This window comes from Mesoplodon densirostris, chromosome 18, assembly GCF_025265405.1.
Source record: "Mesoplodon densirostris isolate mMesDen1 chromosome 18, mMesDen1 primary haplotype, whole genome shotgun sequence".
Classification (NCBI taxonomy): Eukaryota; Metazoa; Chordata; class Mammalia; order Artiodactyla; family Ziphiidae; genus Mesoplodon; species Mesoplodon densirostris.
The window spans coordinates 13799125-13822498 of record NC_082678.1 but is presented as its reverse complement, the minus strand read 5'-3'; the positions used below and the strand labels follow the sequence as shown (position 1 = coordinate 13822498).

The 23374-nt window shown below is 49.4% G+C and overlaps 1 protein-coding gene across 1 annotated transcript in view; it reads right to left on the bottom strand.

Annotated features, from left to right (window-relative positions):
- The window catches only part of CCDC57 (coiled-coil domain containing 57), a 108940-nt gene that overhangs the window by 55516 nt on the left and 30050 nt on the right, over window positions 1-23374 (bottom strand). Inside the window, exons 8-14 of the mRNA XM_060082305.1 lie at window positions 19693-19851; window positions 17527-17689; window positions 16993-17127; window positions 10565-10787; window positions 9771-9923; window positions 4390-4493; window positions 978-1178 (exon numbers count right to left, since the gene is read on the bottom strand). Coding sequence (XP_059938288.1) covers window positions 978-1178; window positions 4390-4493; window positions 9771-9923; window positions 10565-10787; window positions 16993-17127; window positions 17527-17689; window positions 19693-19851 — 1138 coding nt within the window. The remainder of the gene's footprint in view (window positions 1-977; window positions 1179-4389; window positions 4494-9770; window positions 9924-10564; window positions 10788-16992; window positions 17128-17526; window positions 17690-19692; window positions 19852-23374) is intronic.

Below are 23374 nucleotides of genomic sequence, written 5' to 3'. Positions count from 1 at the left end.
GCACAGCTGGCCCCCCTCATGTTCCTTAAGCCAGATAGTGTCCTGGGTTGCATCTTCTCCATTCCAGGTCCTTCACAGTCCCCGAGAGTAGGTCCTGGAGCCTGGTCCCTCTTGTGTCCTTAAGTATCACTCTCAAAACTTGGCCCATGTGATGAGAACCCCTGGGGGGCATATGATCGATGCTACTTCTGCCTGAGGACTCTTGATGCCTTCCAGACATCAGTTTACTGTCCTTAAAACCTTCTGCTTATGAATAGGTCACCATGTGCAACCACAGGTAACACAGGTAATCACAGGTCACCGCAGGTAATGCAGGTAATCACAGGTAACTGCAGGTCACCAACTGTGACTGCAAATAACCGTAGGTAGTTGACAGGTCTCGGGAGGCATGTCACATGACGCCCTGTGAAGAAAGCCCATTCTTTGCAGCATCTCCATCACGGTGCTCAGGAGGCAGGAAGGTGGCCTGTCTGGCAGACATGTGGGGACAACGAGCTGCTTCAGAGCTCTTGCCCTGGCCTGGGACCTTGGCTTAAACCCAGCCACAGAACTGGAGGGGAACGGGGTGCCAAGGGCCTGACCAGGACCAGGACGCCAGGTGGCCTGGTGGCCCGTGCTCCGGACAGCATCTCAAACACTCTGAGAAGCTCATGAGAACCACAGGCTCCATCCCTGAGGGTCCTCTGGAAGGAAAACCCACCATGTTACATCCATTTCAGGACTTGCCAGGCCCTTGAAGCACACAGTCAAGGACTCCTGTGTTAGAGGACACAGAACAGTCCTCTTCACATGTGCAGCCTCCCTACATGCTTTTAAAGGGATCTCAGCGACCTGGAGGACGAGCGGCTTGGCAGCCCCGACAGAGCCAGCCTAGTCAAGGAAGAAGAGGGGGGGCAGGGGGGGCGGGCCCCTCACTGGCCAAGACTGCACCCCAGACCAGCCCCGCACAGGACGCACAGCACCCACAGGGCACCCACCTCTCCCCCGACAGCCTCGGTGTCTGAGGTGTGCAGTTTCTGCCTGCCTGAAGCACCCCTGCCTTCCTTCCGGGCTGACCTGAGATGCTTCTCAATCTCAGCCACCTGCTTCCGCAGCTGCAAAACCTCCAGGTGCACCTGGTCCAGCCCGTGGGGAAGCTCTCGCTGGATGGTGTCCATGTCCAGGGGTTCCCGCAGCACCTGGGAGGCCGTTTTAGAGACAATGTTAGGAAGGCGGCCAGCTCTGGGAAGGGGTCTGGAACACATCTGCAGGGAGGACAGGGAAGCAAGAGAAGGGCAGCAGTAGATGGCAGAACGTCCAGAAAGATCAGAAGGACACATGCCGGTCAGCCTCTGGCCGAATTCCATCACCCACAAGCCTGCAGCCCTACCGCCAAGCTGCCGCTCTTCCGGTCCCACCTAACCAGGCTCCAGGCGGCTCCACTTGTCGCCCCCAGAGTGGGGATACGGGCACCTGCAGCAGAGCCTACACTGGACCCAAGGTTGGCTGGGGAGAGTCCCTGCACGGTGTCTGGACAGTGGGCCTTAAAACCTTCTTCCTTGGCCCTAGTCCCAGGTGGAGACAAAGGGCACGTAACTGCGGGCAGGGGTGGGAAGGCCCAAGCCTGTCAAAAGGCAGAGGTGGATGAAGGCGTAGGAAGGGGCAGGAAGGGAAGTCCTGGCTGCACGAACAACCCGGGGCAGCTGCGGGGCGGCCAGGAGGTGCCCGAGTAGAGTCCTGGCCAGAGCTCCAGGGCCGCCCCGTCCTTCAGCTACCTCTCTCGACAACGTCTGCTCTCCCAACATAAGGAGGGGAAAAGGACAGGCAGAAAGACAGACACACCTCTCTACACCCTCAACTTGCCCATTTTATTCTCAGGAAGATAACATATCTTCCTATTCCAGGGTCTCCTACAAAGAATTCATAATGAATATTTTATTCTATTTATTCACATACACTAAAAAAGGTGACCATTTGATAAACATCCACTGTTAACTAAAAAACACTTCAAGGTAGACTTTTTTCCTCAGGATAATCAAACCATCTCTCATTATCAAGACAGGATTAAAAGCTCTTATTTACATGTTTATTTCCTGTTTCTGGCATGTGGGGGGATGTACCATCCCGATGGTGGGGCAGAACTGGGAAAGGGCAAGCATCTGAAGACCCCCTCCTCTCATATGTGACATAGTCTGTAATCCCAGGAACAGAAAAGTGGTCCAGTTCCTCTCCACTGCAACAGCAAAAATGAACTTTCAGCCCAGACAAGGCATCTGATTTCTGGGCATTGCCTGCTCCCCACAAAAGAGAGAAATCGCCAAGCAATGTCTGTCACCAGCCAGGTGTTCTGTTCCATGGAAGATGCAGAGTCTGCAGGACGGTGTAACCTATGTACTTATGGACTTGAAAGGGCACATGAAAACGGCCTCATGGGAAAGAACCGTCACAAGGTGACAGAGTGGCGTGACACCACCAGCACCAGCAGTAAGAACTGTGTCCCAGGGCCTCCCTGGTGGCGCAGTGGTTGAGAGTCCGCCTGCCGATGCAGGGGACATGGGTTCGTGCCCCGGTCCGGGAAGATCCCACATGCCACGGAGTGGCTGGGCCCGTGAGCCATGGCCGCTGAGCCTGCGCGTCCGGAGCCTGTGCTCCGCAACGAGAGAGGCCACAACAGGGAGAGGCCCATGTACCACAAAAAAAAAAAAAAAAAAAAAGAACTGTGTCCCAGGGACATTGTCAAGACCATGAAAAGACAAACTAGAGAATAGGAGAAAAAGTTTGCACATCATAGATCTGGGGAACTTCCCTGACGGTCCAGTGGTTAAGACTCTGCGCTTCCAATGCAGGGGGAGCGGGTTCGATCCCTGGTCAGGGAACTAAGATCCCACATGTTGCCGTGTGGCAAAAAAAAAAAAAAAAAAAAAAAAAAATCATATATCTGACAAAAGACTTGTATCCAGAACATACAAATAACTCTGACAATTCAACAACAAGACAATAAACAACCTGATTAAAAATGGGCAGAGGATATTCATGGACATTTCTCCAAAGAAGACATACAAATGACCGATAAGCACATGAAAACAGGCTCAACATCATTTTTCATCAGGAAAATGCAAATCAAAACCACAGGTCAGGTCCACCTCACACCCACTAGAACGGCTAGAGTCAAAAAGACAGAAAAAGCAGCCGATGCTGGTGGACGTGAGACACAGGGACCTTTGTACACCTGCTGGGGGTGGAAAGTGTGCAGCTTCTGTGGAAACATTAGTGGCTCTTCAAAAAGTTAAATATAGAATTACCCTGTGACCCAGCTATTCTGCTCCTTCATGCATACCCCAAAGAACTGAAACAGGGACTTGGACAGACCACATTCACGGTAGAATGTGTCCACCACATTCACAGCAGCTAAACAGTGGAAGCAACCCATGTGTCCAGCAGATGAATGGGTACACTAAATACTGGGATACTCTCCAGTTACTAAGAGGAAAGAAGTTCTGACACCTGCTACAACATGCATGAACGTTGAGGACATTATGCTGAGTGAAATGAGCAAGTCACAGAAGGACAACTACTGCATGATTCCACGGATATGAGGCTCCCTAAGGACTCAGGCCCATAGAGACAGAAAGAGTAGAGTTTACCAGGGGCTGGGGGTGAGGAACAGGGAGTTAGTGTTTAATGGGGACAGAGTTTCTGTTCAAATGATGAAAGAGTTCTGGGAACAGACCCTGGTGATGGTTACAGAATACTGTGAATATACTTAACGTCACTGAATTGTACACACAAAAATGGTAAACTTTATATTATATATATTTTACCAGAATTTAATGTAAAACACTAAAAAAAAAAAGAGAGAGATCATGAATTAATAGCAATAAAGCACAGTTTGTGACACCAGCACCATCATGCCAGGGCGGAACTGCACTGGAGTTTGCCCAGCTGTCCTGCCTCCCCAGGAAGCAGTGGGTCGGCCGAGTACCTGGTGACAGACAACCCGTCCCCCAGGAAGGCAGGGCCAGGGGACTGAAAGGGTCGCCACTGGCCAAGGCATCTAGAGTCACAGACAGTGATGACGAGCACACGTTCTTGCCACAGCTTGGTGCCTGGGTTTAACACGGGTCCCGGGACTCGTCCAGCACGTCCTGGGAGGGCAGAGACGGGGCCCTGCGCATCGACGGCCAGCACTGCCCCTCATGCCCCGGACTCTCCTCTCTCATCTACCAGGTCCTCACTGAGTGCCTTCTAGGGACACACGAGAGGTGAACCAGCTGCTCCTCACAACAACCCCTTCCTTGCATGGAACCTGAGGCACAGAGAGGCCACAGCAGGTTCCTGGGGTTCAGTGCCACCCCAGGAGTGCCTTCAGTCGGAAGACCTACACAGTCTAGCATCAGAGGGCGGCCATACCTTCTGTCTGAGTTGTGCCACCAGGAAGCTCAGGAGATGTGCACTGTCTCCAAGCCTCCTGAGCGCCAGTCCCGTGGACAGATCATCGACTGGCACAGCTCCTCCTGCAGAGAGAATGATTTTTGTCAGACTCACATCTCCTAAAGCCCTGGGAACTTCCAACTGCCTGTCCTCCGTTTGAGGAGATGGACATCTGAGGCATCCAGGGCAGAGGTGTGTTCTTCTCTGCCCTCCCCTAAGGATGCCTACTGTCACTGCTGGTCTGCTGTGACGTTAAGATGTTCTAAAGCTGAGAGGATGCAGCTGGGTGCCCCCAAAGACTGAGATGAGCTGCACATGAAGAACAATCCTTATGCCAAGAAAGCAGGAGCCTTCGTGGAGAAAAAAATCCAACCTTACCAGCTAGTGTCTGGTAGAGGCCAACCTGCGTAGCCTCCTAGTCGTTTGGCTGGGAATTAAGAAAATGTCCACGAATCCACAGGTCAAAGAAGAAATCACAATGGACATTAGAAATTACTTTGAACTGAATTATCATAAAAGCACTGATTATCAAAACTTAAGGAATGCATCTAATGCTGTCCTTTCAAAAGTATTTATAGCCATACAAGCTTATTTTAGAAAAGAAGGATGAAAAATAAATGAATTGATCATCCATTTCAAAAATGAGGGGAAAAAAGCAAATAAAGTAGAAGGAAGGACAGAACAAAGTCAGTATTAGATGCTGAGGAAACAGAAAACAACGTGCAATCGAGGGTGAACAAGACCAGAGGAGGTTCTTTGAAAAAGTTAAGTCCCTGGTGAGATTAAGCAGGAAAAACGGACAGAGACAATATAGCAAATGGAAAGGCTGTTACTTTAGATCCTGGGGGCTGTGAACACGTGTGGAGAATACACTCCCAAAAGCAACTTTATGCGAAATTTTTGAATATTTAAATGAAATAGACAATTTTCTAGCAAATTATAACATCAAAAAATGACACAGAAAAAGGAAAATCTAGATAGTCTTTTAACTGTGAAAAAAAACTGAACTAAAAATTTAAAACTTTCCCACAAGGAAAACTCTATGCCCAGGTGGTTTCAAAGTTGAAGTCTATCAACTGGTTAAGGAAAAATTAACATAAGTCTAATATAAACTTTTTCACAAAACAGAGAGATAGTGAACATATTCCAACTTATTTACGAGGCCAGAATAATCCTGATTCCCAAACCTGACGTGAACATCAAGAGGAAGGAAAATTATAGGCCAGTCTTACCCATAACATAAATGTGATAATTCTCAATAAAATATTAGCAAAAGAATATATCACATGTTGAGTTTATTCCAGAAATGCAGGGTTGGTTTCACATTCAAAGACCAATTTAAACTTCTCATTCTGAACAAAATGAGTGTGTGCATTCCACCCCACTCCTCTCCCTGATTACAGCTGAGAGCCCTGGACACCACACACCAAGCCAGATGAGGAGATTCTGAACAGGGAGGAAAAGCAGGCAGAGAGGCTGGGGATCTTGGGAATCAAAGGATGACTGACAGTGAGCCCCTGGAGTTTTTTCCTTCCTGTATCTCCCAACTTTGGTGCAGGAGCAGCCACAACTCAGAGACACCACTGAGCTAAGATCAGGAACCAAGGCCCAGGAAAAGGGAGACCTGCACGGCTGCTGGTAAAACAGAAGCAGAATTAAAACAGACTCAATGACAATCAGGATTTCATGACATGACACTCAAAATGTACATGACAGAATCCAAAATTACTCATTATAGCAACAAGGAAAATCTCACCTTGAATGGAAAAAGACAACAAGATGACAGATTAAAGCGACTCCAACAGGCAATCTGATATGCTCTCAAAACAAATGAATATTGGGCTTCCCTGGTGGCGCAGTGGTTGAGAGTCCGCCTGCCGATGCAGGGGACACGGGTTCGTGCCCCGGTCCGGGAGGATCCCACATGCTGCGGAGCGGCTGGGCCCGTGAGCCATGGCCGCTGGGCCTGCACATCCGGAGCCTGTGCTCCACAACGGGAGAGGCCGCAACAGTGAAAGGCCCGCGTACCACACACACACAAAAAAAATTAAGTAAAACAAATGAATATTGGAAGTTTCAGCAAAGGGATAAAAAATACAAAGAAAAACAAAATGGAAATTTCAGTACTGAAACCATAATGAAAATCTCACTGTATGGGCTTGAGAGGAGAATGGAGACAACAGAAGAAAGAACTGGTGAACTTGAAGATATAATAGAAATTCTCCAATCTGAACAATAGAGAAAACAGATTGGAAACAGACAGACAGACAGAGCCTCAGTGACCTGTGGGAGAATAACAAAAGATCTAACACTCTTGCCATTGGAGTCCCAAAAGGGAAAAACAGTGTGGAGCTGAAAAAAATACTTGAAGAAATAATGGTTGAAAACTTCTCAAATTTGGCAAAAGACACACCTTCAGATTCAATGTCAAAAGGATAAGCCAAGGAAATCTATGCACAGACCATCATAATCAGATTTCTGAAACTAAAGACAAACTCTGAAAGCAGGCAGAGAGAAATGATTCACAGGAAATGGACTGCTCATCAGAAATGATCATCTGATTTCTCACCAGAAGAAAATGGTATATTTTAAGTTCTGAAAGCAAAGAACTGTCAACTCATACTTTTATACCAGTGAATATACTCTTCAGGGATGAAGGTGAGATAAAGACATCTCAGATGAAGAAAAACCAAGAGTTTGTCACCAGCAGTCTTGCTGTAAAGGAACTGCTGAAGGAAGTGCTTCAGACAGAAGGAACCTGGAATCAAGAGTCATGGAAAGGGGAAGGATACGGGAAAAGAACGGACCATACCTTTCCTCCTGAGTTTTTAAAATTACGTTTGACAGTTGAAAGCAAAAACGAGGATCCTGTCTGATGTGGCTCTCGATGTACAGAGGGGTGGTATTTGCGACAATAAAGGGGGTGATGGGGCCTGACTGGTGGTAAGATCCCCACATTCCACTTGAAATTGCAGCGTTGACATGAGTTGACTGTGGTAAGTAAGGATATTGAAATCCCTAGAGCAAACACTAGAAAAAGTACCCAAAGAGATACACTGAAAAGCTAGATTAAAGTGGAACACTAAAAAATGTTCAAGTAACCCAGTGGAGGCAGGAAAGAGGAAACCGACGGATAGAAAACAAATGTGAAATGGCAGGCTTGGCTCCCGACACAGCAACAATTACAACAAATGCAAACACTCTAAACCCATCGGCTAAAGTATCACAAGATGGATTTCAAAACTGCCTAGCTACATGCTGCCTACAAGAAATTCACTTCAAATGCAATGATGGAGGTGGGTTAAAAGAAAATGGACAGGGACTTCCCTGGGGGTGCAGTGGATAAGACTCTGCGCTCCCAGTGCAGGGGGCCTAGGTTCAATCCCTGGTCAGGGAACTAGATCCCACATGCATGCCGCAATTAAGACCTGGCACAACCAAATAAACAAATAAATATTTTTTAAAAAAAGAAAATGGACAATAAAGATATACATGCAAGCACCAATCAGAAGAAAGCAGGACTGGGACTTCCCTGGCGGTCCAGTGGTTAAGACTCTGTGCTTCCAATGCAGGGGGCTAGGGTTCTATCCTTGGTCAGGGAACTAAGATCCCACATGCTATGCAGCATGGCCAAAAGAAAAAAAGAAAAAAAAAAAGAAGAAGAAGAAAACTGTACTGGCTGAATTAGCATCAGACAGTAGACTTGAGAGGAAAGAAAATTACCAGGATGAAGAGGAACAGCACATAATGATATACAGGTGAATTCACCAAGAAAACATAAACGTATATACATTGAACAACAAAGCTTCAAAATACACTAAGCAAAAACTGATAGAATCATGACAAAAAAATACAGATTTGTACTACAATAGGACTAGGAAGAAACCTTCTTAATCTGATTTTTAAAAAGTAAATATTAAACTTTAAAGTGTTGAAAGTTTTTCTCTGGGATCAGGAAGAAAGCCAGCTATGATCAACATCATACTAGAGATTCCACTCAGGGGAAGTAATACAAGAGAAAAAAGTAAAAGCTATCAGCACTGGAAAAGACAAAAATAAAACGTCCACTATTTGGGACAAGATGACTAGGTGGGTAGTGTGCTGCCTGCCCCTTCCTTTCCTTCCTGAACAATGGACCCATAAACGATCAGATGGGCGGTGGCAGGAGGTTACCCTCTGTGGGCGATCTGCCTGGGGGCTGGCGGCCCAGCAGGCGACGGTGTCAGGGTGGAGGGCAGCCTGGTTTGGCTGTCAGAGCCCGGGAGGGCCTGGGTACAAGGGTGGGGCCTCCATGTGGGGAAAGGCCTCCATGCTAGGGAGGCTGCTCACACCCAGGAACTGGATAGAAGAAGTAATGTACTGAGGAGGTCGGGAGCCAGGCTTCTCGTTGTCAGAAAAGGAAGTTAAGAGTAATGAAAGTGGAGACTAGAACAAGCCTGTGATCCTGGACCAACCATGGAGGAACAGACTGACGGATAAGTTTGTCTTAAATTAAGACCTTCCGATGCCTCAGGAGATGGATACAAAAAAATATTGCTAAGATTTATGGCAGGGTGTTCTGCCTATGTTTTCTTCTAGGACTTTTATGATTTCTGGTCTCACATTTAGGTCTCTAATCCATTTTGAGTTTACTGCTGTATACGGTGTTAGGGAGTGTTCTAATTTCATTCTTTTACATGTAGCCGTCCAGTTTTCCCAGCACCACTTATTGAAGAGGCTGTCCTTTCTCCATTGTATATTCTTGTCTCCTTGGTCATAGAATGAAATTTTGCCATTTGCAACAACATGGATGGACCAGGAGGGCATTATGCTAAGTGAAAGAAGTCAGACAGAAAAAGACAAATACTGTATAACACTTATACGTAGAATCTAAAAAATACAACAAACTAGTGAATATAACAAAAAAAGAAATAGATACAGAGAACAAACTAGTAGTTACCAGTGGGGAGAGGGAAGGGGGAAGGGGCAAGATAGGGGCAGGGGATTAAGAAGTACAAACTATTATGTATAAAATAAATAAGATTCAAGGATATATTGTACAGGAGATGGCCAACTGTGCTGTGTCAGCAGGAACCAGAGCAACGGCTCTCATGACTGCTATTGGGAGAGGAAATGGTGTGAATAGTCTGGAGACAGTCTGACCATCAACCAAAACATACTGCAGCTCAAAAGAAGCCAGACAAGAGTACACACGTGTAATTCCACTTATATGAAAACTCAGCCACAGGGTAAGGAGTCAGGACAGTGGCTGGCTCAGGAGGACAAGGGGCTCCTGGGATGGCACATTTGTAACAGCTCCTCGGGCTGTGTTACTAGACAGTCAGTGGACAGAGCACACGACACGACACAAGGATTCTCACCGGTGGTGTCTGTGGAGGCCAGGACACTGGGTTGAACACCAGCACAGGACGAGGTCGTCTTCGAAGGATCTAACACATCTTCTAGTTGTTCCTCCAATGTTTTCAATTTATGCTTTAGAGTTCGCATTTCTGCTTCAAGGGCCAGAACATAATCTTCCAAAAAACCCAGTAAACACACAGGCACATACGTTTACACTCTCACCCTTTATCTACCACCCTCACGCCCCCCTGCCCGACCCTCATGACTGTCCCATGCTGTCTGTGTTATAGCCTCCCCTCCAGAGACCAGCTCGCCATGCTCTCCGAGGGGGCCCCAGGGTCAGGAGCAAACACACACCCTCCTTGACGCACTGACACAACTATCTCATCCTGAGTGCAGCCGTCTCAGGCGCTGCCCCTCCACTCACCACACCTCGAGACCCTGCTCCAAATAGCATGGGGCTGGGTGACCTTTGGGGCTTGGATGCTCCCCTGAGGAAGGGTCTGCTCCTCTAGCCCCACCTGCCCACTCCAGGGGAGCACAATGCCAACCGAGCCCCTGGTCCAAGTCTGGCTCTGGTTTTTAAGTGTGTCAAGTGTGTATCCTTCACTTTTCCCTCCACTTACGAATAAAAAGTTTTTATTGTATATAAAATATTTGACTTAAGACCCTTCCCTTGGAGGAAAAGCAGCTGCCATACTTTGAAGTCATCTATCAAAGGGGATGTTCACTTGTAAGACTCCAAGTGAAGCCTATTGTGGACCCAGTAGAGATGGCTCCTCATCCTCCCTCTCTCCCTCTCCCCCTCGCTCACCAGGTACAGCTGAATCAGCGGCTGCCTTTGGGTCAGGCTGGTTTGTTTGTGAGGTCTCCCCTCCTAACTGGGCAGAAGGAAGAATCTGATCACTTAGAGTTTCCATTTCTTTCCTCATTTGTGCAATAACATTTCGCAAGCTTGTGTTCTGCTCTTGTAGCTGCTGGATCACAGTAGATGGAAAACTTTTACTTATTTCTTCTTCTTGATGCCTTACAAGCATCTGTCAAATACGGAAAAAAAAAAAAAAAAAGGAAGAAAAGAAAATGGTTACAGCCAAGGACCAATGATTCCCTTGTGCACTGAGGCCGGCTGCATCTGCGTCCACCTGCCCCCTGTCCCTGCTCCCCGTCATCTGTCCTGGAGGTGGGTAATGTTGACAGAAGTATGAAAAAACTTTTTCTTCTGTGTTTCGTAAAGACAAGACCACTATTTTTCAAAGATAACTTTTATTGAGAAATTTGGGGACCCTTCCTTTTTAGTCAGAAGCCCATCATTCACCCATTAGAGTGGCAGTTATAAAAAAGATGATAACAAGTGTTGCTGAGGATGTGGAGAAAATGGAATCCTTATGCACTGTAAAAGGTAAAGGTATGCAGTGGCTTGTAAATGTAAAATGGTGCAGCTGCTGTGGAAAACAGTCTGGCTGTTCCTCAACAAAGTAAACACAGAGCTATTATACGACCCAGCAATTCCACTCCTAGGTATAGACCTAAGAGAACTGAAAACATACATACACACAGAAACCTGTACACATGTTTGGAGCAGCATTATTCATAGTAGCCAAAATGGAAATACTCAAATGTCTACCAACAGATGATGGATAAGCAAAGGGTAACACTGTGAAACATTACTCAGCCAGAAAAAGGAACAATGTTCTGACACATGCTACAACATGGAAGGACCATGAAGATATCATGCTAAGTGGCAGTCAAGGACTTTAAAGCAGTTCCCATAAATATACTCCAGGATTTAAAGAAAAACATGAACATAAAAAGAGAAATGGAGGATATCAAAAAAGAACCAAATAGCATCTACAGAGATGGAAGATATACTGTCTGAAGGAAAAATTCACTGGCTAGGATGGGATTAAGAGCAGATCAGACACTACAGGAGAAAAGATGAGGGAACATAAACACAGAGCAGTTGAAAGTATTCAAACTCAAGCACAGAGTGGAAGAGGCCAAAAAGAACAAATAACAACAGAGCTCTAGTGACCACGGAATAATGTGAAGCAGACACTCACTAACGCAGATCATTGAGGGGGACAGAAAAGGATTCAGAACTTGTTGGCAAAAAAATTTCCAATTTGATGAAAACGTAAGTCCACAGATCCGAGAAGTTCAAGAAACCTGAAGCAAGATAAACACACAAAAAGTCACACCAAACAGCACATCATGGTCAAATTGCTAAAAAACAATGATAAAGAAAACCTCTTAAAAGCGACCAGAGGAAAAAAAGACACATTATGTTCCTGCAGAAGAACAAATACAAGAAACTGACAACTTCTCATGAGAACCAATGAAATCTAGAAGGCAATGGAACTATATGCAGAAAGAAGAAAAAACCTGTCACTCTGAGTAAAAATCTCCTTTGAGGGCTTCCCTGGTGGCACAGTGGTTGAGAGTTCGCCTGCCAATGCAGAGGACACGGGTTCGTGCCCCGGTCTGGGAAGATCCCACATGCCGCGGAGCAGCTAGGCCCGTGAGCCGTGGCCGCTGAGCCTGCGTGTCCGGAGCCTGTGCTCAGCAACGGGAGAGGCCACAACAGTGAGAGGCCCGCGTACTGCAAAAAAAAAAAAAAAAAAAAAATCTCCTTTGAAAATGATGGCAAGAGAGACTGCCTTTGACCATGAGGGATTTGCTGCTACAGGACTTGCCCTCTGGCTGTAAACAACTAGAAAACCAGACAAATTCTATGAAACCACTGTCTTCAGACACTGCCTGTACAGAACTGGGTGCCAGAGAGGAGGGAACAGAGGAAGGGAGCCTGTGGCTTGCCTAGTTCTCTGTGTCTGGGCCCAGCACAACCCAGCCCTCTGCGGATGTTTGCTTGCAGAAAGCACCAGGCTCCTCTCCTCCACGGCTGCCCCATCAGCACACTAACCTCCAAACAGGCAGGAAGGAAGGTCCTCCCCTAGGAAGCAGCACACGCTCACTCCCCACTCAAGGCCCAGGTCCCATCCTGAGACTTTCTGACTTTCCGACTGGTTGCTGGATCCTGCTTACCAGCGAAGCAAACCAGCCGGGCTCGCGAGGACCTTTGACCAGTCCTGCTGAGAAAGAACAAGACTATGTGAACACAACGCGAGCTTCTAACAAGTTCAGAGATGCACAAACATGCCCATGCAGCATTACAAGAATCTGTGCAAATGATCCCAATGGCCATTAGTGAGAGAATGATGAAGTAAACCATGGCATGGTCATACAATAAAGTACAAAACCATTTAAGTTGCATTTTTAAAGAATTTTATTTTTTATTTATTCTTTCTGGCTGCGTTGGGTCTTTGCTGCTGCATGCAGGCTTCCTCTAGTTGTGGCGAGTGGCGGCTACTCTTTGTCGTGGTGTGTGGGCTTCTCATTGCAGTGGCTTCTCTTGTTGTAGAGCCTGAGCTCTAGGGTTGTGGGCTTCAGTAGCTGCAGCACGTGGGCTCAGTAGTTGCAGCACACAGGCCCTAGAGCACGTGGGCTTCAGAAGTTGTGGCGCGTGGGCTCTAAGCGCGCAGGCTTCAGTAGTTGTGGTGCGTGGGCTCAGTAGTTGCGGCTCACGACTCTAGAATGCAGGTTCAGTAGTTGTGGCGCACAGGCTTAGCTGCTGCGTGACATGTGGGATCTTCCCGGATCAGGGCTCAAATCCGTGTCCCCTGCATTGGCAGGCGGATTCTTAACCACTGCACCACCAGGGAAGTCCTGCATTTTTAAAGAATTTTAATGATGTGAGAAATATTTATGGAAACTTTAAAAAAGAATTAACGTTATATAGCATGACCTGAGCTATATGAACCCAGTATGGGCATAGGAACATACATGAGATATGGCGATACAGGTGGCTGGAAGGAAATACACTAAAACATCTGAGCGTCGGACAGACACGATATGTTTTCTTCTCTGTTCCAAGCGATGCCGGCTCACATCTGCAGAGCTCACATCCACCCGCAGTGGGCCAAGCCTTCCCAGGGGTACCCCTCACACAGATGAGGGAACAGAGACGTGAGCTCTCGGGGTCCACCCGACCACACACAGCCACATGCTGATGACAGACACGCACACGGCCTCCACGGGTTTGACCCGGCCACGACACTCAGCCCTGGCATTGAGCAAGCACATGACACACGCTGTCACCAACTTCCCACTAAGGCACCACGGGGGACCCAAGAGGTTCGGCCAAGGAGGAGTTGAGCTGGGGTGAACCTTGGGCCCACTTGACTCCAGAGAACACTGTGCTGAACTAAAATTGTAAAATTTCTGCAGTGGCCACATATCACTTTTACTTTCAGAATGAAGCTATTTCTTCTGTTACCCACAGTTCCCAGCTTTTCAAGCCACCACTGGCTCCGCTATGCACCTGCTGTCTCCTTCCAGCCACTGCTCTGGCCCCACTGCTCCTGCTGCAAACACCCGACCCCCCTCGCTGTGCCCACTGGGACATTTCCCACCTTCTAAGTGGCAGAGCCTCAGGCTGCTCCCACTCAGGCAGACAGCAGTGTGGCCGGGGCCGTGAGTGTGCAGCTGGCTGGTGCTCCTCACGTTCTCCCTCTGCCACCTGTGGGGCAGGGACCACTCCTCTCAGGTCCTCAGCTTCCTTGTCCTGAACAACAGGATCCACCTCAAAGCCGCAGTGCAGCCCAGTTGCAAGGCGAATCCTGTCCCTGCGGTCGTGGCTGCGTCTCTGCTCTGGTAGTGCCTGCCCGACAGTGGTGCCTTGGTCTCCGTGGGGTGATCACCACGGCTCTGCTGAGGCTCCGTGCTCAGAACTTGTACCAAGTGAGGGAGAAGATGTGGCCAAAGCCTAGAGCTGGTCCATCTGAACAGTGGAATCTGTGATGGGCTCATCACTCCCCAGGAAGCACAGTGTCTTGCTCCCTGGCGGCCCCTATTTCTGACTTCAGTGTATGACAGATTCCCTCACTGCTCCTACCTTAGTGTTTGCCAAGGGCTCACTCCTGCAGAACTCAGCACCAACTGCTGCCCGCCCACACCGGCCGCTTTACCAGGTGGTCACATCCTTAACCTGTTCCCAGGATTAAGGCCCTCTGGGGGGAGCACAGGTGTTTTGCTATTATCTGCAGGATTCAAAAAACGTCATTCCATTGGGTCAGCCAGGAACTTGTGCAGCATTCTGCCCCACCCTGGGTCCTGGCTTGGAAGCCACATCTCTGTCAAGACCGCCACGCCAGCTCACATTCACAGGTGCCTGGGATGTTGCTCTGCCGCGCCCCACTCGCCTTGCCTCTGGGGTCCCATGGCCGGGCCCCTCCATACAGGACAAAGGTGTGCATCTCCCCACTCAGCATGGGATGGGCGGGGCACTTGTTTCTGACCCCTAGACCATTTCTAAAGCCCCTGTTTACTTAACAAGGCAACCAGCCATGAGAGGCCTCCCTGACCAGCCGAGCTGGTGCTTGGAGACAAATGTCTTCTTTTAATTGCCAGCCTGGGGGGAAAATACAACAAAGAAAAATTGGGGTGGGGGCTCATTGATTAAAAAAAAAAAGCATTTGTTTTCTTTATGTGTCCTAGGGAAGGCACCCATGCAGAGACCACCTGCTGTGAGCCCCCAGGACCACAGGTGACTCTGGAGGCTGGGGTCGGCCGCACCTCTCCTCCTGGGAACACTGGTGCTCCCAAACCTGACCACTGGCTGATGGTGAATCTCCCCAGGGGCTTGTTAACAGATTTGCCTTTCGGAGCTCAACCCCTAAGGCATCGGGCCTAGTAGGTCCTGCTGGGACTCAGAGGGGTGTGTTTCGGAAGCTCCTGAGGTTTCTGAGGGTGGCCAGATTGGGGGCTGCGCAGTCACCCGTGCAGAGAGGACAGTCACTGCCCACATAGCATGGCTGGCAGGAGCCCACCTCCACCAGGTGAACGCTAGGTCAACCCAGCACCAACTGCGGGCAAGTGCCAGCCACAGAGGTCGCAGCGAGGCCCCAGGGCCACCTTCCACCCGCAGTGAGCACGAATCCTCCCAGCAAGGACACATGAGCTACAACCTGCACTCCCGACAGTCTGGCTGAGCGCACATAGGCACAAGCAGGGTCGGGTGGACGCCAGGAGACGCAGCTTGTGCCACATCCATCCTCCCTCTGCAGGTGGACAGCTGGACAGGTGGGAAGAGGCCAGCACCCCTGGAAACATCCTTAGGATTTCAGTGGCTCCATTATCCTGGACGACCGGGTAAGTGACTTTCCACAAATGGACAAAGATCAGACTACTGAAACAATGGGCCATTGAACCAGGAAGGTCATGTCTGAGACAGGCTGGGGCTAAGCTCTGCTGGTGCAGCTCTGGAAGGCACTTCTCCTTGTGGGTTGCCCAGATTTCCTAGCAGCCCGGTGACAGGGCTTCCCTCTGGAGCGCTGGATGGACGGGGGACAAGGCAAGAGGCAAGGCAAGACATGGGCTGTGTTCACTGTAATGCCAAAGTCTAGGCATGCGCCAAGGGTCCCCCTCAGTGGAAGCAAATGCCCTCTCTGCAACTCTGAGTCAAATCCTGCCACTTCTGGCTTCAGGTTTTACTGGTGCTAGTCCTTGGCACCCCTCAGCCCGCAGACACAAGGCTCCGCTCTCTGCCTCTGTCGTCACGTGGCCTTCCTCCTGTGTCTGTCTTCACGTGTGTTCTTTTCTAAGGACACCAGTCCTATTGGGTTAGGCCCACCCTGCTCCCATGTGATGTCATCTTAACTAAGTCCATCCATAAAGACTCTATTTCCAAGGAAGGTCTCATCCTGAGGCACTGAGACCAGAACATGTCTTTTGGGGCCACCATTCAACCCGCAGGCATCCCATAGTCAGTATCAGGCTCTGGCCAGTGCAAAGCAGTAAGGAAGTCTGTGCTTTATGAGAGGGACGGCCGTCGTCGCATGTTGCATGGCTTACTCACCACGTGTGAAGAAGTGTGTTTTGGGATAAAGCTTCAACCTCTTGGTTCTTTGTGTTACTGTCTGCCACGATGCAATATCTGAATTTGGGGTTTTTTGATATTTCAGATGCTGAAGATACAAAGATTGAGTGTAGACTCCCATTAACTGGTTGAGGGCAGCCTCACCCTTGTTTGTGCAAACAGTCATTTTTAAAGAAATAGGGCTGAAAAGACCTGCCTCCAGTGCTGGTTCTATTTGGCATATTTTCCCTCTAGCTGGGGGAGTGGCTGTCTCCAAGAGGCTTGGGAGGAAGAGCCATGGGGAGGCTCAGCAGGGGGTGGCCCCTCACCTGCGCCTCCTCCTCAGGGTGGAGCCCGCGTGTCTGCAGCGCCTGCACCGCCTGGTCTCTCTCTCGGGTCACGGTCTTCAGCACCACCTCCTGGCCACACAGCACCCGCTCTGTCTCCTGCAGCTTGGCAGCAACCTGGGGAGAACACAGACTCAGTTCATCCTGGGAGGATTACAAGGAAGCCGTGCCACCTTCAGGGTCCAGACCAGCTCCCCATCCTGCTGAGAAGCAGACGGCAGACACTCGGGTGAGAAACCCCAGGAAATACGTGGCCATCAGAGCCGGCAGAGCACAGCAAGCGCTGATCCAGCTCCAGAGGCAGCTGCACCGGCCGTTAGAGAAAGGCTACGGGCAGGGACTCATCTTATCACTTTAAGTCCTGTTGTTATAAATCAAACTGCTCAGTGAGGCTGAGTGTTTTCAAATGCAAAGGATAACTCGGTGAGGGCCCGCGCCGGGCTCCAGGCACCTCAGTGGACGTTCCCAGCCCTTCCTTCTGCAGAAAGAAGTCGGACAGCCCTGGGGAGCAGAGACCTGGTCTCTGGCCGCGGTTAGGCCCTGAATCAAGTCCTCAGCCCGCTGGTGCTGCTCCCGCTCGACACCCTCGCAGCGGCGCTGCCAGTCCAGCTCCAGCTGCACCTTGTCACGCTCCAGGCTCTGCTCCCTCTCTACTGCCAGAGACAGCTGCTGTCTGTACCTGCGGGGGTGAAAACCACCAGCTTGAACGTTTTCCTGAGGCCCCTTTGGGCTGTGACGTAGCTGAGGTGGGAGGCACCCCTCCTGGGCCCCCAGGCCGGCCGTGTTCACGGGCTTGGCTTACACCTTCGCACAGGCCCAGGTTCAGAGAGGAGCAGGCGGCCGGGTCTCCCGATACCGAGAAACCCAGCACTGTGGGAGAGGAGGTCAAACTCAGTAAGAGGAGACAGAAGGAAAGCCAGCAAACTCAGACAAACGAGACAAGGGCTGCAGTAGAGAAACGCGAGAGGGTTCACGGCAGAGCAGACAGAGCTGGAGAGTCAACAGTGCGCTGAAAGGTCAAACAGAACTCAGAAGCCCAGCGTCCATCTACCAGGGGGTTGGGAGAAATCACAATGGAAGGAGGACATAACCACAGAAATAGGAGGAAATCCACCATGGCTGGAGAGGGATGTGCGCCTTCTGCCTGAAAGCTTCCGAGTGCTGGACAGGAGGGGCTTCAGACGCCATGGGGAAGGTAGAGACCGCCGGCTGGGATGGAAGAACAGTGCATGGGGGCGTGAACCCGACCCGCACGAGGCTTCTCATCAGCCACACAGAGCAACGCAGGGTGAAGATCGCTGGAAGGCCTCTCCCCGGGTGGGCAGGGCTGTGACCAGGGCGGGATGGTAACACCTTCTACAGGGGACACCGAGTAAGGCTCCGTCCTGCCCACTGCAGGGAGATTCTCCTGCTGGCCGTGCTGAGAGGACCACGTGGCCGGGACAACCCCGGCTGACAGCCGGCAAGGAAACAGAGACATCAGACCCACAGCCGCTGGAACTGACCTCTGTCGACAACCTAGATGAGCTGGTAAGGGGAGCCCGAGCCTCAGAAGACAGGGCAGCCCGGCCGACACCTTGATTCCAGCCGAGTGAGACCCACTTACTTGGGGGACCTGGCTGCCACAGAAACAGACCCTCAACAGAGGTGATGTAATTAGCAGAAAAATACTTTAAAACAGCTACTGTAAATATGTTCAGAGATTAAAGGCAACCACACACACAATGAGGAGAGAAATGAAGAGTGAAATGTCTGAAATAAAAAACCCCCCAGCCTTCCTGGCAGATGAGACCTTGTTGGGAAAGCCTTAGAGGCTATCAAAAGAACATCAAATTAAAGCAAAGGAAACAGAAGAAAGACAATAATAAGGATAAGAGCAGGTATCAGTGAAACTGAAAACGGAAAAACAATTGAGGAAAATCAATGAAACCAAACGCTGGCTCTTTGGAAACATGTGTAGAATGGATAAATCTCTAGCTAGACTGATGGAGAAAAAAAGAGACATTACAAGTCACCAGTATAAAGAAGGAGAGAGGACACTGCTACAGATTTTACACATATTAGAGGGACAATAAAGAAATACTATAAACAATTTTATGCCAATAAAGTCAACAATTAGATGAAATGGACAAACTCATTGAAAGATACAAATTACCAAAAGCGACACACACACACACAAAATAGAAAACCTGAATATCCAAATCAATATCCAAAGAAACCAGACACAAAAGACTACAAACGGTAGGATTCCACACAGATGAAATTCCAGATCAAGAGAAACCCACAGTGACAGAAAGCATCCCGGCAGGTGCCAAAGTGTGAGGGGACTTCGGGCAATGGAAGGGTTTTATATCCTGACTGTAGTAGTGGTTATACTGCATATTTATGTACATATTTGTTGAGATTCATCAACTGTACAGTTAAAATTGGTACATTTATTATATTTCAATGATTTCTCAAGAAAGAGAATATTATCTTTAGCCAAGTGCTCATTCCAACTGATAGGAAAAGACACTAACAGTCAGACAAAAGACCTCAGAGGTGATTCCTGACACAGGACCAAATGGCACACACACCTTTATAGCCCTGGTGCAGACCGAGAACCGCACTCTGTGGGAAAGGCCTCCTCTGACCACCCACCCCGCCGCCCCATCCTCATCCCCTTCCCCCACGACATGGTACCTTCCAATGTCCTGCTGGCATCTGGCCAGCTGTGCCTTCAGCTTCAACTCTTCTTCCTGCAGTGACTGAACCTGAAGGTCTTTGGAGATCATCTCCTTGGAAAGTTGAGCAATCTGGGCATCCCAGCCGGATCTTAGAGCTGATGCATCTTCCCGAAGTCTAAACAAAGAAGGGAAGCTACGTGAATGTGGGCGTGGTTCTCACTCGAGCTCTCTTTTACAACAAATACACACACACACATGCACGCAGCCCTCAAAGGAAATGCTACAGATCAGGGTCTCTTTCACACTCATCAGGGCAGAGACTTCCTTGCCTAGATTAAGAAATGGTCCTACCCAAGAAGAAATATATACCCCTCCCTCCCACCAACCCAAGCATCGACTAACACCTGCAGAATGCCAAGCCCACGCCAGGTGCGCGGGGAAATGTATGCCAGGGCATGTCTCTCGGAGCCAATGGTTTTGAACCAGTGCCATCTGACTCACCTGGGCACCCCTTGCCATGCCCGGCACAGCCCTTCCACATAGAGACATTCAACACATATCTCTAAATTGAACAGCAAGATAAGGTTCTACAGAAACCCTTTACATTCCTTGGTAGAATCACCAAAAATGTGATAAATCTCCCAAGAAGAAAAACTTTAGAAAAAACACCTAAAGATATTGACTAGAGTAGCCATGATATTAACCACACAAAGCTCTCAGGGTGGTCACCCTATTTGCAGCCCTGGCCTGTTTCCCTCCTAATCTGCACTCAGCATGCTGTGGGGTAAATGCTGTGAGCACTCACTGGCCACTGCCCAGAGCCACAGGCCCACAGGTGGGCCATGGAGTGTGGTGCAGAGGTGGATGAGCCGTGGGAAGGCAAATGGCTGTCAGCCGATAAGGCCTTGGATCAAAGTCCCGAGTGCCGCTGCCCTGAGCCTCAGACAAAGCTCCATCCAAACATGGGCAGAGATGGGAAGGAGAAGGGAGCAGGTTCCCTCGTGGAAAGCTTCTTTTAAACATTTCAGCTTAAACAGGCCTAAACGCCAAGGCTGGTGTGCTGGGTTTTTTTTTTTAATAATTAAAAAAATATATTTATTTTTATTTATTTGGTTGCGCCAGGTCTTAGTTGCGGCTTGTGGGCTCCTTAGTTGTGGCACATGAACTCTTAGTTGGGGCATGCATGTGGGATCTAGTTCCCTAACCAGGGATTGAACCTGGGCCCCCTGCACTGCGAGCACAGAGTCTTAGCTACTGAGCCACCAGAGAAGTCCCTGCTGTGCTGGTTACCCTGGCCTGTTAGGAACCGGGCCGCACAGCAGGTGGTGAGTGGCGGGGAAGCCAGCGAAGCTTCGTCTGCCGCTCCCCATCACTCGCATTACCGCCTGAGCCATCCTGCCTGTGACCCCCAGGCCCGAGTCCCTGCCTGAGGAGCCCTGTGCTCTTCATTCTCTCGGGCACCCCAGCGCCCTAGCAACGCCTGGCACAGACATGCGGTGGCAGGGTGGGGCTCTCTGCTCACAGGCCGACCCCGCTGCAGCAGGCAGGGGATGGCTTGCGGTCGAGCCAGGATTATTATCATTCTGAGTAGCAGAGTTCTCTTTTCACAAAAGACTGCAGCGAAACCCATTTGGGAAAACGCTTTAAAGACCAAGGTGGGAATGAAGAAGGGGAATGACTATGGGAAAATGTACAAAACCTCACAGCCCAGAAGAAAACCATGCTGCTCAGTAAAGCATCAGGATTCTTCAGCTCTATTGTTCACTTAGGAAAATGCACCCTCTTTGAACCTGCCTGGAAACATCATGTAATAAAAGTGTCACATTTTCAAAGGATTAAGACATTTCAAGTATGAAATTTCCAGCATTAGTCTTAGCTATGGGAAAAGGTCATTTTTCTTTTTTGTTTTGTTTTTTGGTCATTTTTCTTAATATAATTTTTTTTAAGTTTTAAAAAAAATTTATTTATTTTAATTTATTTCTTATTTTTGGCTGTGTTGGGTCTTCATTGCTGCGTGTGGACTTTCTCTAGTTGCGGCGAGGGCGGCTACTCTTTGTTGCGGTGTGCGGGGCTACCCTTCATTGCGGTGTGCAGGCTTCTTATTGCAGTGGCTTCTCTTGTTGCAGAGTACAGGCTCTAGAGCGTGTGGGCTTCAGTAGATGCAGCACATGGGCTCAGTAGTTGTGGCTCGTGGGCTCTAGAGTGCAGGCTCAGTAGTTGTGGCTCACGGGCTTAGTTGCCCCATGGCATGTGGGATCTTCCCGGACCAGGGCTCGAACCCATGTCCCCTGCATTGGCAGGCGGATTCTTAACCACTGCGCCACCAGGGAAGCCCATATAATTTAAACAAATTACTTCTAGCACAATATGTCCAGAGTCATACTGACTCTTACCTAAAATAAAATAGCTCGTCCTAATATCACAAGGGGCCACAAAAAGTTGGAAACTGCAGAACTTGTCCAGCTAAGACACAGTGCTGGTGTCAGAATGGGGGCTGGAGCTGTTCCCCTCCGGGTCTGCCCAGCGCCCTCTCTCTGGGGCGGCACCTGTTCTGCTCCCATGTAGTTGTCGGGGTGAGAAAGTAGCAGGTGGGGGCCCAGGAACCCGTGACAAAGCTGGCCACCACCCCAGGCACCGACCTGGAGCCAAGTCCACGCGGGGAAGTGTGTGCGGGCGGGCTGGTTGCTCACAGCATCCGGGCTTCACCCTGGCTGTGCCCCACCAGACACTTAGCCCTGGAGCCTCGCGTGCCCCACGTCTGACGTGACAGAGGGAAATGAAAGGCTCTCCTCCGATCTGTGTGTCGCTGGAAGACGAAAGGACACGATGCCTGGCCTGCCCTGGAATTCCAAAGCACTCCTTCCCCTCTACCTACTCATTGGCAACTCTGCTCCGAGGCTGAAGGACATCGGCTAGGAGGTACTTTGTAACTGGACCTTATCTGATTTTCTGGGTGGGAAAGGGGAGCAGCTGGCGGCCCTGGGAAGTCGACTGCCCAGGCCTCACACATCAAGCAGGACATCCATTCTGAGCTTCCCATTATAGTCCCTGATCAGATCCTTTGTGATTCCATGTGTGTTGGGCTTCCCCAACTATAAGAGAAGGTGCTGGAACTCGAGAACCATATTCTTAATTCTAACGAATTCCCACGAGATGATCTGCACACAGCAGGGGCTTTGCATGTGTCCATGAATGGGACCCTGGTTCGTGCTCCACTTTGCCAAGACCAAGCCAGCACAAGCAGGCCTGTGTTCTGGAGAGCAGAGAGCTCGCCCTCACTGAGTCCTGGCCTCTGACCAGCATTTGGACCAGCGCTGTCCAGCACTGGGCCATGGGCCACATGGGGCTCCCAGGCATGTGGCCAATCTGAATTGAGATGTGCCTTCAAAACTTAGCACCAAAAAATGCAAAATACCTCAATAATATTTTTTTCAGGCAAGTTTAGTCATCCTTCTTCATTAATAACTTTATATTGATTACTTATTAATGATATGCAACAAGATGGCACTTTGGTTAAAGTAAGTCCCCTACATATGAACCTTCAAGTTGTGAAGTTTCAAAGATGTGAACGTGGAGCTTACTAATGAAGACCTGATGGAACTGGAGACCCAGAGAAAGGACGAAGAGAGACACGAAGATGAAGAAGTAACTGAAGAACTGAAGAGATTCACGACGCAGGAAATGGCAAGGGATTTTCT